At 40.0% G+C, this 14,441-nt stretch overlaps 2 protein-coding genes across 2 annotated transcripts; both read right to left on the bottom strand.

The window, feature by feature from the left end:
- Nucleotides 1-2,150: 2,150 nt before the first annotated feature.
- On the bottom strand, nt 2,151-4,398 carry LOC126803252 (nascent polypeptide-associated complex subunit alpha-like protein 1). Its single transcript, XM_050531045.1, has 4 exons — nt 4,235-4,398; nt 3,673-3,757; nt 2,959-3,089; nt 2,151-2,856 (listed from the first exon to the last, which is right to left on the bottom strand). The coding sequence occupies exons 1-4, from the start codon at nt 4,292-4,294 to the stop codon at nt 2,524-2,526; spliced, it is 609 nt and encodes a 202-aa protein (XP_050387002.1). The 5' UTR covers nt 4,295-4,398; the 3' UTR covers nt 2,151-2,523.
- A 2,228-nt stretch (nt 4,399-6,626) lies between these two features.
- LOC126803230 (pentatricopeptide repeat-containing protein At1g11290, chloroplastic) lies at nt 6,627-9,427 on the bottom strand. Its single transcript, XM_050531016.1, has one exon. The coding sequence runs from the start codon at nt 9,425-9,427 to the stop codon at nt 6,962-6,964; it is 2,466 nt and encodes an 821-aa protein (XP_050386973.1). The 3' UTR covers nt 6,627-6,961.
- Between the last annotated feature and the right edge of the window lie 5,014 nt (nt 9,428-14,441).

Below are 14,441 nucleotides of genomic sequence, written 5' to 3'. Positions count from 1 at the left end.
CCTGTAGGTCTCCTTGATGCTTAGTTTGAACGGTGTTCTAATCATATCACCCCTTAACCCCTTGTATAAATTTTGTTTGGAAATTGATACATTTCATTTTCTTGAAGAAGATAGCATACCAATGGTGAGCAAATAAAACGGAATTTCCAAACAATGAAATGGAATAGATACAGAAAAGTATTTGAACAACCAGGTAAAATTGGGGAATTGAGAAAGAGAAAAAACCCAGAATAGAGAACATAGTTCTTGTATGAATGTGTAATAGTATGTTTCTGATATGTGACAAGACATGAAGAGCTGCATGCTAAATCAGTATCGGCTTCTGTAATGTAAGATATCATAATTTTCCCTGAAAACAGTGAAAAGCATTGGGTGCAGTGCACATTCCTATGAATTTTGTCCTTGAGAGTTTTAGTGTGTTTCATTCACTCATGTCCTGGTCATATTTTGAGTTCTGTAATTTCTAGGAATGTGTCATCTTTAAAAGTAATAGTGTATTGTATAGTGTACTGTGTACATGTGCTCTTGGGTAATATGATTGTTAGTTTGTTACCATGATGATTATTTGATGGTCTTGACCTTCATTCATACTTTAAATTTGTTTTTCCAGCAGCTTCATTTAGTCCATGCTATACGTGATGCTAACAATGCTGCACATGCAGTAGCCTCATATGCTGCTACTAACAATTAGGATTTCTCCTGGTCAATGTCCCTAGTTTCATTCAAGATTTAATTGCTTCAGAACTATGTAGCGTTTCTGTTATCAATAAAAATCTGACCTCATTCACATGAAAAAAAAAATGTCTTCATTGTTGCCTCTTCTTTGTGGTACCCGGTGGCAGATAATCATTGTTTAAATTAATTTTGTTGGAAATTTGGAACAATAGTAGAGTGAGTTATAAGGTTTAAGTGATATCGATTTGGCTTTGAGAGCAAAAGAACAGAAATGAAAATATAATATAAAATGATGATCTAGAATTGTAAAATTGTTTGTGACATCAAAATCCGATGCATATTTGTATTATTACTTGAATTGGTTTGTTTCTGTTTTGCTTTTGCAAAGTACAAGGAAAACATACTGTACTCTGCTTCATTCTTAACTTTGCTATAATTGGGAAATGGAAGTGAGTCAAGTAACACATTAACTCTGAGCTTTTGGAGGAGACTACATTCTGATCTCATGTTGCTAGGTTAGTAGACTCCATGGTAATTGTTAATGGCCGGTAGGATATTGATGATTGACAGCACTTAGTCCTGTGAATACTCTTTAGTTGATGTGGCAGTTGAACGGAAGCTAATGTTTCAATTGTTAAAAATCAGCGAGACACAATTGGAACAGGTGGAGCTACTTCTTCCAATACTGGGCTTCCACCTGATGAAGTGGTGGCAAAGCTGTTTCAAGCCTTACTGCAAATGGCTTCCCTCGAGCTTGAGGGCACAAACAGGTTCAATAGAAGACTGAATTTTTTGAAGGCTTTCACTAGTCTGTCACCCCCGACATATGCAGGGTTTCTTGATAGTTCATCGGAAGGGCTGGATTGGGTTAGAAAGGGAAAGCAATGTTTCGATCTTATTGATGTACCTGAAGACCTAAGAGTTGGATTTGCAGCCTATACTCTTACTGGAGCGGCTGGCTACTATTAGAAGGAGCTGTGATGTGGAATGTATGACTTGGGATGAGTTTGAACAGAGATTTATGAATAGGTACGTTGAGACTGTGAGGGAAAATAAATAAGTGAATATCTCCTTTTGACTCAGGGGCAGTTGACTTCAGTACGATTCTAAGCTCATTGAATTATCACGGTATGCACCTGATCGTCTGACTTCGGATGAACAGAGGGTAGCAGAGTTTATATACTGGTTGAGGCCTTCCATCCGTACGGCGTTACTTGGCAACAAGTATGATACTTAGGAGCAGGCGCGCGCTAACAGCAGCATTGGAAGTAGAAAACTATGAAAATCATCAAAATGTCGACAATCAGAGTGTGCAAGAGTCATACTTGCCACAACTGTGGTGAGCCTGGTCATATTCGACCTCATTGCCCAAACTAATCTGTCACCTTCGAACGTCATCTTTTTTGGGTGAAAACTCTCCCGTCTCCCTAGATGATTTCCAGCAACTTCTAACCTCAATTTATAGTTTAGATAGAGAACTAGTAGATCGGCAGTGCTACTCCTACATTGACCCCAACAGTACAGTTGATTATGGCATCTAGAAGGCATATTGTTTTCCCTTGCATCAAGAAGGCTATTGTCCTGATGCCAAACCTAGAAGCCTATTTTCCTGATGCACCAGGCAGCCTCAGTTCTGATATAATTACAACACATTTCAAATTTAATGGACTTAAACTTCCAAATAAAAACTTTAGTTTAAAGCAATTCTCAGTTTGTCACTGATACAACAAAGATATCATAACTTGGCTAAAACTGGAAATATCCAGACAGACTTCCCGCACACATGATCTGAAAAACCATAAAAACGACATAATAAGGGATGACACTGGAAACATTTCGTTAAACACTTCAGTTGGTAAGTTCCATGATAGCAGAAACAATGTCACCATCAGCAGCCTTCAGTGCCTTTACAGCCTTTGATCTGGATACTCCTGCTTGTGTCATCACCAACTCAATGTCCTTAGGCTCTACTCCGGTCTCATCTACATCTTCATCGTCCTGGGCTATGGCCGACGTCTCTGGTTTGGAAATCACATGACTGAGATCAGGAGCCTTAAACTGCTCTGCAGCCTGAGTCTGCAGTTGCGAGCTCAAATCCTCAATCTTTGCCTCACCAAAGATGACATAGGTGTCTGAAGTTGGGCTCTTGAAAACATCCGGTTTGGATATCACAAATAAGATCTGTTTTTTAAAGGAAAATATAGCATGTTAGCAAACAAAACATACCAGCACAAATAGTTAATACTGGCTAACAAGGTAAACAACAGTAAAAAAGGCACTTACGTTCTTGCTCTTTTTAACTGTGACCCGGCTAACTCCTGGAATAGATTTCATTCCTAGCTTGAGCATCGCTTTGCGGCTTTTCTTTTCACTTCTACTTTGCTTTGACCTACCGCTCGCTTCTCCATCTTGTCCTGCAGCCAAACAACAATGGTTAAGAAAACGTTATCAAACATGGCTGACTGTGCCTATACCCACGGTAAGTTCAAAATCATGTTTTAATCAAACGGATATTCCATTTTTATTGTTATTTTCACCATGACAATATGGAACCACCATAATATCAAGTATCTTGTCTTAAATTGAAACTCATAAGCTAAGTTTACAGTTTGTGTAAAAACACGTTTATGTGAACACAGAAAAAGTCATAGACAAAATGACAGATATTTAAGACATGTCAAAACAGACAAAGCAGTGGTTTCCAACGACTTGTATAAAAGATGCTACCGTAGACAACAGGCTAGGTTGTATACTGCGTTTTGTTCTATCAATTATTTTGCAGAGAGAAAATATAAACTCATGATGGTGTCATTCTTTTAGAACAAACACAAAGTAGATATTCATTGTCAAGATATTTGATAGGCTTTTACAGCATGCAGAATATTAACTTACAGGGAATAAAATATATATATATATATATATATATATATTTTTAAGCAAGGATATAGAAGCTTGAAGAAAACAGAGAGGAAGAGAGACACTGAGCACCAAACTTACCCTCGACTTCATCATCATCCTTGTCATCATCGTCATCGTCATCCTCGTCGTCATCATCTTCCTCCTCAACTGTAGGCTGATCAGGCTGCCGACAAAAAACAAATGATCACATTACCATCTATCTCAAATCTTACGTATCACTACCTGATCGCAACTACAACCGCATAAGCAAAGGCTCAAGCCCAAGAATTACAGTAACAAGATAACAACATTAACTAGCACCAAATGCAGTGAAAATTATATTACTGCATCAATAAAGTAGGTATGATTCGACCAAACTAATAACACCCTTGATGCATTTACGTTCACTACAAAACCAAATCTTCTCGATTGAAACATGGAGAATCTATAATCCACTTCAGTCCCAGTACAGTATTATCAGTCTCTCATTTAAAGTACCAAGTAAATCCCAAATTTCAGTAAAACAATGTACTCTATTATCAATCACAACCATTAATATATCATAATCACAAACATTTACAGTAGATAACAACAAATCTGAGCAGTTGGATGAACATGGTATCCGATTTCTGCAGAGTTGAGATAAAGAGATGAAGCTTACATCGATGCTTTGCTGTTCGAGGTGGGCGGCGAGGAGCTCTTCCTGGGTCTGGGCAGTCATGGCTAGATTTGCAGGAAAACCCTAAAAAAAACAAGAGAGAAGAGATTGCGTCGTCTCGGCAGAAAACCCTAAAACCTCAGAGTCGACTTTTGCAGGGGACTGAAACCAACTGTTTTATACTCGGTGCCCCCAAGGGTTTGGTGAAATGACCACTCTAACGCACAACATTTGTTCTAATTCCAATCTTGTACTCACCCAAGTTGGGCTGGGTCGCTGGGAGTTGTTTTTTTTTTTGGTTACAACCCTTTTCTATTTTCTTCGTGCATCTTATTTATTTTATATATAATGTTAAATTAAATTAAATTTTCTCAACCTTGAACTATATGGTTGAAATTAGTCTTGTCTCTCGATTTTAAATTTCATAAAATTAGCCCTAATGCTCTTATATAGCATATCCCAAGTCCAAATTTGAAATCGAAAACAAGCATGACTTGTTAACTTGGAGCGAACATAGGAGTCATGCATTTCGGTCCAAATTTATATTTGTCATGTCGCCTCCAACTCAACACAAGGATGTCATAATGTCATATTTGGTGCCGTTTTCAAGTTTCAGCCACATACAATGTTATTTAAAGATACAATGACCGACATAATAGAACTATTTGGTGAAAAGAGAGAGAGGAAACGGGGAATAAGGATCAACAAAGGCAACAAAATGTGAGAATTTTTAGATTCATTCGTAACAAAATTTTCACAACAAAGTGGAACAGCTTTTAACAATATTCTAATAGTCGTGCTGGATTATCTAGAGTAAAATTAATTGACATTGAACTTCAATGCTAGGGTTTTCGGCTCCGGTTATTGAATTGGCCATCAGAGACTGGATACGCTCTTTCCCTGGTGGCTTTGATGATGGAGGTGGTGGTTTTTTCCTCCCCAAGATTCGTCGTGCATGCATTGTGGGAGCAAGAAAATATTAGCACCCAACAATAAAGATGAAGTAAATACAATGAGTAAAAACATATTAAGTTTGAATAATTGTTGCGATGAGTAGTAATGGCAATAGAGACTGCAATGAATGAGGCTGTTCAATGTGACTTGAATGACAATCATAACTATGGTGATTTTAATGACTGATGAATGCTCGGTATGAAACCGACACATTAAGGAGACATGAATAAGATGAATTACCGACAGAATAAATGAGCAATGATTAAGAACGTATATAACTACACATGAATGCCGTCATGATGACGAACGTAAATATACTTTAATGAAGAATGAAGAATTCCACTATATAAATAGAGGATTGTGTAAGAGGTAATGATCTAATCTGATTACAAGAAATTTAAAACAGCTAAGAAATATACTGACTTAGGCATCAGAGGGTTTTTTGCAGGTACCTCCTTCTTGTCAAAGGTAAATCGTCCGAATTAAGGGAAGAGTAAAACGAATGTCGATCCACGTTAGTTCCCGCCCACGAATATATACTTTGGTGAGACAAATGACCTCGCGGAATTTTTCGTTACCAACATGCATCAATCGGTTTTTGGTTCAATTGCCTATTTCTACTCCTTTTGGAGGTTTGATGGAGGGAGCGACAGTTTTACTGTGGGCAGTGAAATTGGTGGATTCCACTAAATAGTCAACGATGGGGGAGTAGTTTTGGCTACTAGCCTTGGTAAGCTTTTACGATTGACAAGGTTTGACAAAAGAATAATACAACTGTTATTGATCTAAATACTATTGGACAATTCATGTTATATTGTACTCTGAGTTCTTAGCTAGCTCTAGTTTCAAATATAATCTTTATGATATTAAGAAATGAAAAAAAAAAAAAACTGAATGCGTCTAAGTTTCAAAGTTCGACGCAGACCTAAAAATCTCGAGTCCAGGCCTAAGCACATGGAGGGGGACTGGCACTTCAAAAAAAAAAAATCAAGATTAGAAGGTGATTAGGTTTCGATTAATCTATTGGAAGATGAGCAAATATTCTCAACAATGTAGTGTAAAGAAAGTGATGTAACAACTTCAGAATTTAGGCATGATTGTCATTTATGCACCACCTTGAGTTGGGATTGTGAGATGTGCTCTGGTTGTACATGGGAATGATGGGATTATCATTATGATCACTTCAAATTATTCTATAAAATTAAGTTACATAGGATTATCATTATGGTCAATCCAAATTATTCCATAAAATTAAGTTGCGTATGCAATTATAATATTAAGATAGCACAGAACATACAATATACATACAGCATAAAATATTCCATGCCCAAACTGCTTGCGAACATCATAAATCGATTCCAAATAAGTGAATGCATTATCAGTTATCAATATAAAGATTACAATTTATAAGTATTCCTCTCCCATCAGGGACAATAAAACGCTAATCTCAGAAATGGAATTGCCATAAATTAAATTGAACCCTATAATTCCATAGGAATATGTCTGCAAAAACTTTTAGTACATACGAATAAGAGAAGAAAACTAGCTTGTCTCTTCCAATCAGTACAAAAATGGAGCAACTCTTCTTAACCTAATAATCTAATTCCTACACACATCAACCTCCAATGTGCATAACTGCATACAACTTATTGTAAGCTTTGCTTTTCCATGATTCAGTGACACTCTAGATCGGTGAATGGTGAATCACTGAATCTACAGCCAATCCCTGAAAGACCAATATGCAGCTCCCAAGAATAAAATGGTGTCAATGCAGAATCACCAATAATCTCCACAAGAACAAGTTCCATCTTTGAAATGATGGAACCGATGCATATCGCGCACTATGATTTCCCTTCCGGTCACTAATGAAATGTACTTGGTTGCGTTGTGGCAATCACCACAAACTCGCAGGTTCTTTCGAATGTGTATTGTTGTGCCTGCGGTAGTATTCAAGAGTCCGAATGCAATAGCCAGCTTCTCACTATGGCTATTCAACAATTGCTCCTTGACATCATCTTCCACATCATGAATTGAGTTTGTATCTGGCACATAACCAGCAGCCTTGATCTTATCTACCAGTGTCTCAAGATAAGTATATATTCTCTTTGATTGGGGATGGCTTGTACTCCCGGAATAGAATGCGTGAACCTGGTTCTTAAAATCCACCAAACTGCAGCCTGGAGTTTTCTTGAGCCCTTTCTTCTCCATTGTTGTTCGCACTTTGGCCACTTTGTCCCACATTGAAGCTGTTGAATATATGTTAGCAAGCAAAACATGGTACCCACCTTCAACAGGATCCAACTCAAATATTTTATCTGCTGCCTTTTCCCCCAATTCAACATTTTTATGAATTCTGCAAGCTCCTAACATTGCCCCAAAGACTGTAATGCCAGGTTCCATAGGCATCTTTTGAATAAAATCCCAAGCCTCATTTAGTCGACCAGCTCGACCAAGAAGATCAACCATGGCACCATAATGATCCATTGCAGGCTCCAGGCCATAGTCATCCTTCATGCTTTCAAAGTATTGAAGACCGTCTTCCACCAAACCCGAATGAGAGCAAGCAGATATCACGCATAAAAATGTTATATCATTTGGCTTTATTTTTCCCTTCTTCATTTCGTTGAACAATAGCACAGCAGCCTTTCCAAGCCCATTTGTTCCATATCCATCAATCATACTGTTCCATGTTGTCACATGCCGGTCATCCATCATGTCGAAAAGCTTTCTGGCAGTATGGACAGCTCCACATTTTGCATACATATCGACAAGAGCGGTCATCACAAAAATATTTTTGTCAAAACACTTTCTTACAACAAGTCCATGAATCCACTTCGCCTGACGTGTAACTGATAACTCTGCAAGAGCTGGAATTACACTCACCATTGTAAACGAATCTTGCTTTATATTTTGAGATTGCATCTCACAGAAGTGAGTTAAAGCCTCGCTGACCCGACCATTCTGCGCAAACCCTAATATCATGGCATTCCATGAGACAACGGTCTTACCCTTTAAGCCTCTAAACAAATTGGCAGCGATATCAACTTTCTTACACTTGGAATACATGGATATCAAAGAATTCACAATCGAGACATCATGTCCAAGGTTCAATTGATCCAATAACTCATGCACATACCTTCCCCTCTCAAGATCTCCCAAATCAGCACAAGCATGTAAAGCTTCCATAATAGTAACGTTAGTCGGTTCAAAGCCTTCATCGAGCATCTTCTGGAAAATCACCATTGCTTCCTCAGGATCCTCATTTTGCACGTACCCAGCAATCATGGAATTCCAGGAAACAACAGTCTTATGATTCATCCTGTTGAAAATCGCCCGAGCAGTTTCCACAGACCCACATTTCGAATACATATCTAAGAGCGCGGTAGAAATGTTCACAAGTGACTCAAAACTAGCTCTTATAACATAGGCATGAATCGACTTCCCAATCACCAATGACCCGACATCCGCAACAGCAGGCAATGCAGTGACCAATGTGATGGAATCAGGCCTCTGCCCTTCCTCCTGCATCCTCATAAGTGACTCCAGGGCCCTCTTGGCCAGCCCATTCTGCGCATAAGCCGCGACAATCGTGTTCCAAGAAACCAAGTCCCTCTCAGGCATTCTGTCGAACATCTTATAGGCGTCATCAATCTGCCTGCATTTGGCGTACATGTTCACCACTCCGGTCATGGCAAAGAGATTAGTACAATAGCCACACGTGATAAGCGCGCCGTGAATCTCCTTCCCCCTGCTGAGGTCAGCATTGTCGCCGCAGGCCTTGAGCAGGTAAGTAAAGTTGTACACAACGGGGGCGACCCCGTCTTGCTTGAGCCGGCAGAAGAAGGCAATGGCGTCGGATAGAGAGGAGCTCTTGGCGTAGCCTTTGAGAAGAGTGTGGTAGAAAACGTCGAGCTTGTCGTCAATGGAGTCGAAAACGCGGAGGGCTTGAGTTGGGGAGTTGTAGTTGCAGAAGAGGCTGACGAGCTTGGTGTGGAAGTAGTGGTGGGTGTAGAGGCCGTTCTTGATGATGAGGGGGAAGATTTGGTGGAGTTCTTTCATGGAAGTGCAGAGCTCGAGGAGGAGGGCGGTGGGGTGGGTGTACACATGAGAAGGGATGTGGGTTCTTTGGGAGAGCTGGTGGAATGTTGAGGGTGGTGTTGCAGCAAGTCTGGTTGATCTTGGTGATTTGGTGGTGGTGGTTATGGAGAGGAGAGGTGTGAGTGGTGAGAGCTGTGAGCTCATCTCCTCTGTTTGAGTGGGTCTTTTTGTTTGTGCATGAGTTCGGTTTCTTAGAGTGTGTAACAATTTATGTGTTTTTAGAAGGAATAAAATTTCGTCGGAAATATCGAGATCTGGAAATTAAAAATTTTAATTTTAAAAAAATAATTAAGTAAACTGATATAAATTTATATAAAAATATGAAAAATTTGAATAAAATTTTAAGAATGTTTCAGGATGAAATAATTGTGTATTATTGAATGATATGGGGGCCTATATATAGGCATTACAAAACCACAATCCCGTAGGATTCGGAGTCCTAATATATTACGGAGATGCTAATCTATCTCCTAACAGGAAACCTATTAGGCTAAGACACACCTAAGGGTAGAATAGTAATTCTCCCGGAACACTCCCCCTTGTGTCGCATGCCTAGGTTGCATGGTGTACACATCGTTGCCTCGGTAAAAACCTTGTCAAGCAAAATAAAAACCTCTTGGGTAAAAATAAAAGCTTGATCGAAGGGAAAAAGAGCACAACGCACCGTCTACATTTGATAGCATCATGTGAGGTAGACTCCCCCTGAAGTCTACGAAACAACTCCCCCTGATTAGTGCCATAATCATGGAGTACAAAGAACAACGTATACAACGTTCATTACATGCTTCTCAAACGTAGTCTTGGGCTAATGATTAATCATTAATCTAGCCACACATCCTTAGATCATTCATGCTATACTTAGCTAAACTTCGATCTTAGGAAACAAGATTGCATAACAACTCAAAATAAGAGTTTGCAATGAAAATCAGATTCTCGGATAGAATGACCTTCACTCACTTAAACGGCCATAACTTCTTCGTCAAAATAGGTATCATCGAACCGTAAAATGTTCTGAAAAGTAGACACTCGTGGCTTTCCAGTGACATAAGGTTCACAACCTCATCCGATCGGAGCAGTTCACAATGCTCTGTCGAAGTTGACTGACTTGCAAATTTCCGGACAGGACTGTCCTACTTTGCTAAAACGGCCATAACTCACTTAATATGATGGCTATGAATGAAAGGTTGATGTCCCTTGAAAGTAGACACATAGACCTTTCCAACGGTACTAATTTCACCATATTTCATCGAGCGAGCTGTCCTGTAGGTCTCGTTTAAGTTGACTTACGAAACTGGACAGATTCTGATTTGTCACATTCAATGTGTCTTTCGCAAAAAGAATGGGGGAATGGACCAATGAAGGACTGATTTTGGTCCAAGACAGAACCGTACGCATCCTCTACGCTACCAGTGTCGACTGCTACACCAAGGCGTACGTTGATGTTGCTGGAGCTGCTGGCGGCGTTGGTGTGGATAGGATTTGTGTTGGTTCACTAAGTGTAGAACTAAACCCATGTCAAAGAAGCAATGCAAGTCCAATGACAATGCATTTGCGCATAGTTAATCACGTCATAATGAAAGCAATAGTATCCCAACAACACTAACATGTATGAATGTATAGCTCATTGAATCTCTTCATCATCTATACTTAGACGGAATAGAGAATCAAGAATTAGCTTCATATGAACACATATGGGTGTGAGTTCTTGCAACCGATTGTACTACGTTCTCTCGAACGTCGCAATCTGATTACATAAGCTCTCCGTGGTCTAGAGGCATTTAAAGTCCCTCAGGCACTCTCATATCTGCGTCAAGATCCCTTTACAGATATTCTATGACCACTATCATATGCTGCAAATTAGTTTTCATAGACACTACTACTGATCAAGTAGCGGAAAGAAATTATGTCCATAACGAGAGAATATAACTCATCGTAGTCAATACTAGGATAATGAGACAATCTTTGCACCATAAGTCCTGCATATATCGCATGACTTGATCTTTCTCATTACACTTACGAACAACGACCAACATAACAAGTCTAGTTCAACCTGTATTGATTCTTTCCACTTCGGTCAAGTTGCTCATCGTTGATGCTTTACAACGGAATAAGAGCATAAGCGAATACATCATCAATCATGGGAGATCAATACATTAAATATACGCGCGCGCTGTATACGATCAATTCGTGGGATTTCTATTCTTCTCTAACATCAACAAAATGAGTCTATAGCGTCCCACAGAAACTTAGTTGATACACATGTTTAGAGGATATCTCTTGATGATGGGCGAAATACTTATGCCTACGCACTTCGCTTCTTTCTGGTTTTGATTCCAGAGAATAATGGTCTCCCCCTCATCTAGGCAGGAGCCAAGACCGAAGCTATGACCCTTACTAGTCCATCTTTGCGTTTGCCGCCCTTGTTTTGTGGTGCAATACCACGGGCGCTGACAACACCACAGCGTACGATGGTGTCATCGCCGGCTTCCTTCCCACTGTCAGGGATGGTGCCAACGGTGCTAGGACCAGGTCATATGAAATTCTCCCATATTCTGAGAGTTCCAACCTTACCGGCACATCACAGCATTTATGTGCGATCTCGTCACTTTCGCAATATCGGTAAAGTCATTGAGCATCGAATCTTTGACTTTTTAGAGGTCGATAATGCGTTGCACATTTTCTCACTTTGAGTAGTGCGGGATCTTAATGAGACATAGTGCCACACCACGTCAATTCCTGGCGTTAAAACCAGAATGGGAGCATTCCATATCTCCCCCTAATGACGGGAAGTATGTCTCATCAAAGTGACCGTCTGCTAATATCGCAGGATAGAGATCAACGGTTGTAGATTGGAAATAGCGGACAAGTGTTGGTGATTCATAAATCATAACCAACCAGAATACTTAATCGTTTCAAGTAGACCCATTGAGATAACTACAATAGAGGCACATAAACAACTTTAACCAAATAGGCGTTTAAGGAAAAGAACGTTGGGATCGTATCCAGTAACCATCTGGTACGCACTAAACGCTTGGCAAGTTGTGGGTCTAAAACGAATAAGTGTCGCTGCATGCAACATCATTACATATCTCCATGCAAAAATCGGCAGGTTAGTACCCATAACCAAGTCCGAGCTCTGCTAGATCGTGCAGTGAATGAACATGAGGAATAATATGTTCAACGACGATCCCAGTAGATATGCAAAACGAAATCATCAAAGTCGTGGAGGTGAACTCTCCAACGGTATCCAATCAAATAGATTTGAGAGGATAGGAAGGGTGGTGAGCCCTTAGGATGATGATCATAGCTAAAAACTTTAGCGAATGCAGCATTTCTTGTGGAAAGCAAAGCGACGTGTGACCAACGCGTCGATGCTCTTAACCTATACCATAAAAATACTGAAAAATGTCCGTATTCAGTTGGATAGGGTTCACTAATGTCACCTTAAATACTTTGTAAGAATGGAATGTTCTCGGTTGGAGCCTTAGCAAATAAGGACTTCCTTGAAATCTAGCAAAAGAACATGCTTTGCAAAATGAGCGATGAGCATAAGAGATTACCATGGAGGCATTAGAAAACACGGGAGGCATCACAAGCTCCTGTGAAGGAGGGGATGCCGCCACCAACGGCCTTAATGCCATGGAGCCGCCGAAATAGGCAGGCTCGGCCTCATCGTGTGGAGCATGGGTGAGGTGGTCCTCCAATCGCTTCGTGAACATGAAAAATAGATGATAATGTGAATTTCAAAGAACTCGAATCATCATATCTTGTTCAAAATGACCAAAAAACGATCATGTCAAAACCGAAAAGACAGTAAAACCGAACCCATGATTCAAAGAATCTTGAGTTACATAAAGCTACTGCTGCAGGCAAGCAAAACGATGTCTGCAGGCTAACAAAGCTACTGTCGAAGCTTGAAAAATATACTGTCAATGAAATCTGACAGATTTATTCCTCTCCATTCTTAACACAAATATCAAGATGAAAATCCATCATTGGCATGTATGGCCTTTAAAACTTAGCAATGCACGAAGATATAGAACACAATCTCCGCACGAGATCCGTAAAACAACTACCTGTGCCGTAAGACAGTGTGGGTGGTTACGCAATTAGCAAGACACTTGATTTCACGGCGGGACATTCTCAAAATGAAGATTAAGAGAGTCAACGACGCGGTAAACTTCTCTATACAATACGCCGTAGGATATTGTAAGAGAGGGGATTGAAACAAATGGCAATCCCATCGAATGTATCACATGGCAATAGAACTACATTCTTCAACTCAAGAGTTGGAAAAACATGGTATTGGAGCAGTTGAATACCAAACAATTTGGGTGGTAAAAACCATCCAATTGGTGCGGGTGGTCACCAATAATAATAAAATCATTTGAGCTATGAAACGACTTGGAGAAAACCGGAAAATTAACCGGAAAACCATGTCAAATTAACTCAAAACCGGGTGAATGTTGGACTAGGAAAACATGGCAGCAAGAACTGCTGAGATATGCCGGAAAAATGACGAGAAACGACGGGAAAAAAAACGTCGGAAAAACTCGTCGGAAGCTGGCGGCACCGATTGCCGGAAATCCGGCCGGCAGTGGCCGGACCTGGCCGGTATGGAGGCCATAACTTCAGGTCCGACAGGGAACGCCGTCCAGAACCGGATGGCGGTGCCGGAAACGCCAGAATAGGGCCGGAAGGCGGCGAATACGTTGGTAAAACGTCAAAAAACGTTCCGGAAACGCTGGAACAGTAACCGGGAAAAACGACGTCAATTTTGACGTTCCGAGGTCTGTTTTCCAAATTTCAAAGTCCAAAATCACAATGTAGTGCTATTGAGGTCCCATGTAACCCAAAAGCGGCCAATTTAAAAACCACATGAGTTGCAAACGTTGACCATGCATGCTAAGCCAAGACAAATAAAATTCTCACGAGTCAATCTTGTAAACAAGAAATACGAGAAATTTTATAGAATATGCCAATATTTAATACAACACAAACAAGCTTCCAATTCCAATAGACGACTTAAGCTAAAGTCGAGCAATAATCATGGCAATGCCAACGTCATACTTGAAAAATAGTAAGCAGAAGACATAGTCAAAATAGATTGACTAATCAAAAGTCTGTAGCAACAAAATTTTGCATATCGGATTGGGCG

Source organism: Argentina anserina, chromosome 7, assembly GCF_933775445.1.
Source record: "Argentina anserina chromosome 7, drPotAnse1.1, whole genome shotgun sequence".
Classification (NCBI taxonomy): Eukaryota; Viridiplantae; Streptophyta; class Magnoliopsida; order Rosales; family Rosaceae; genus Argentina; species Argentina anserina.
The sequence above is the reverse complement of the archived record's forward strand: the minus strand, read 5'-3'. Positions and strand labels throughout refer to the sequence as shown.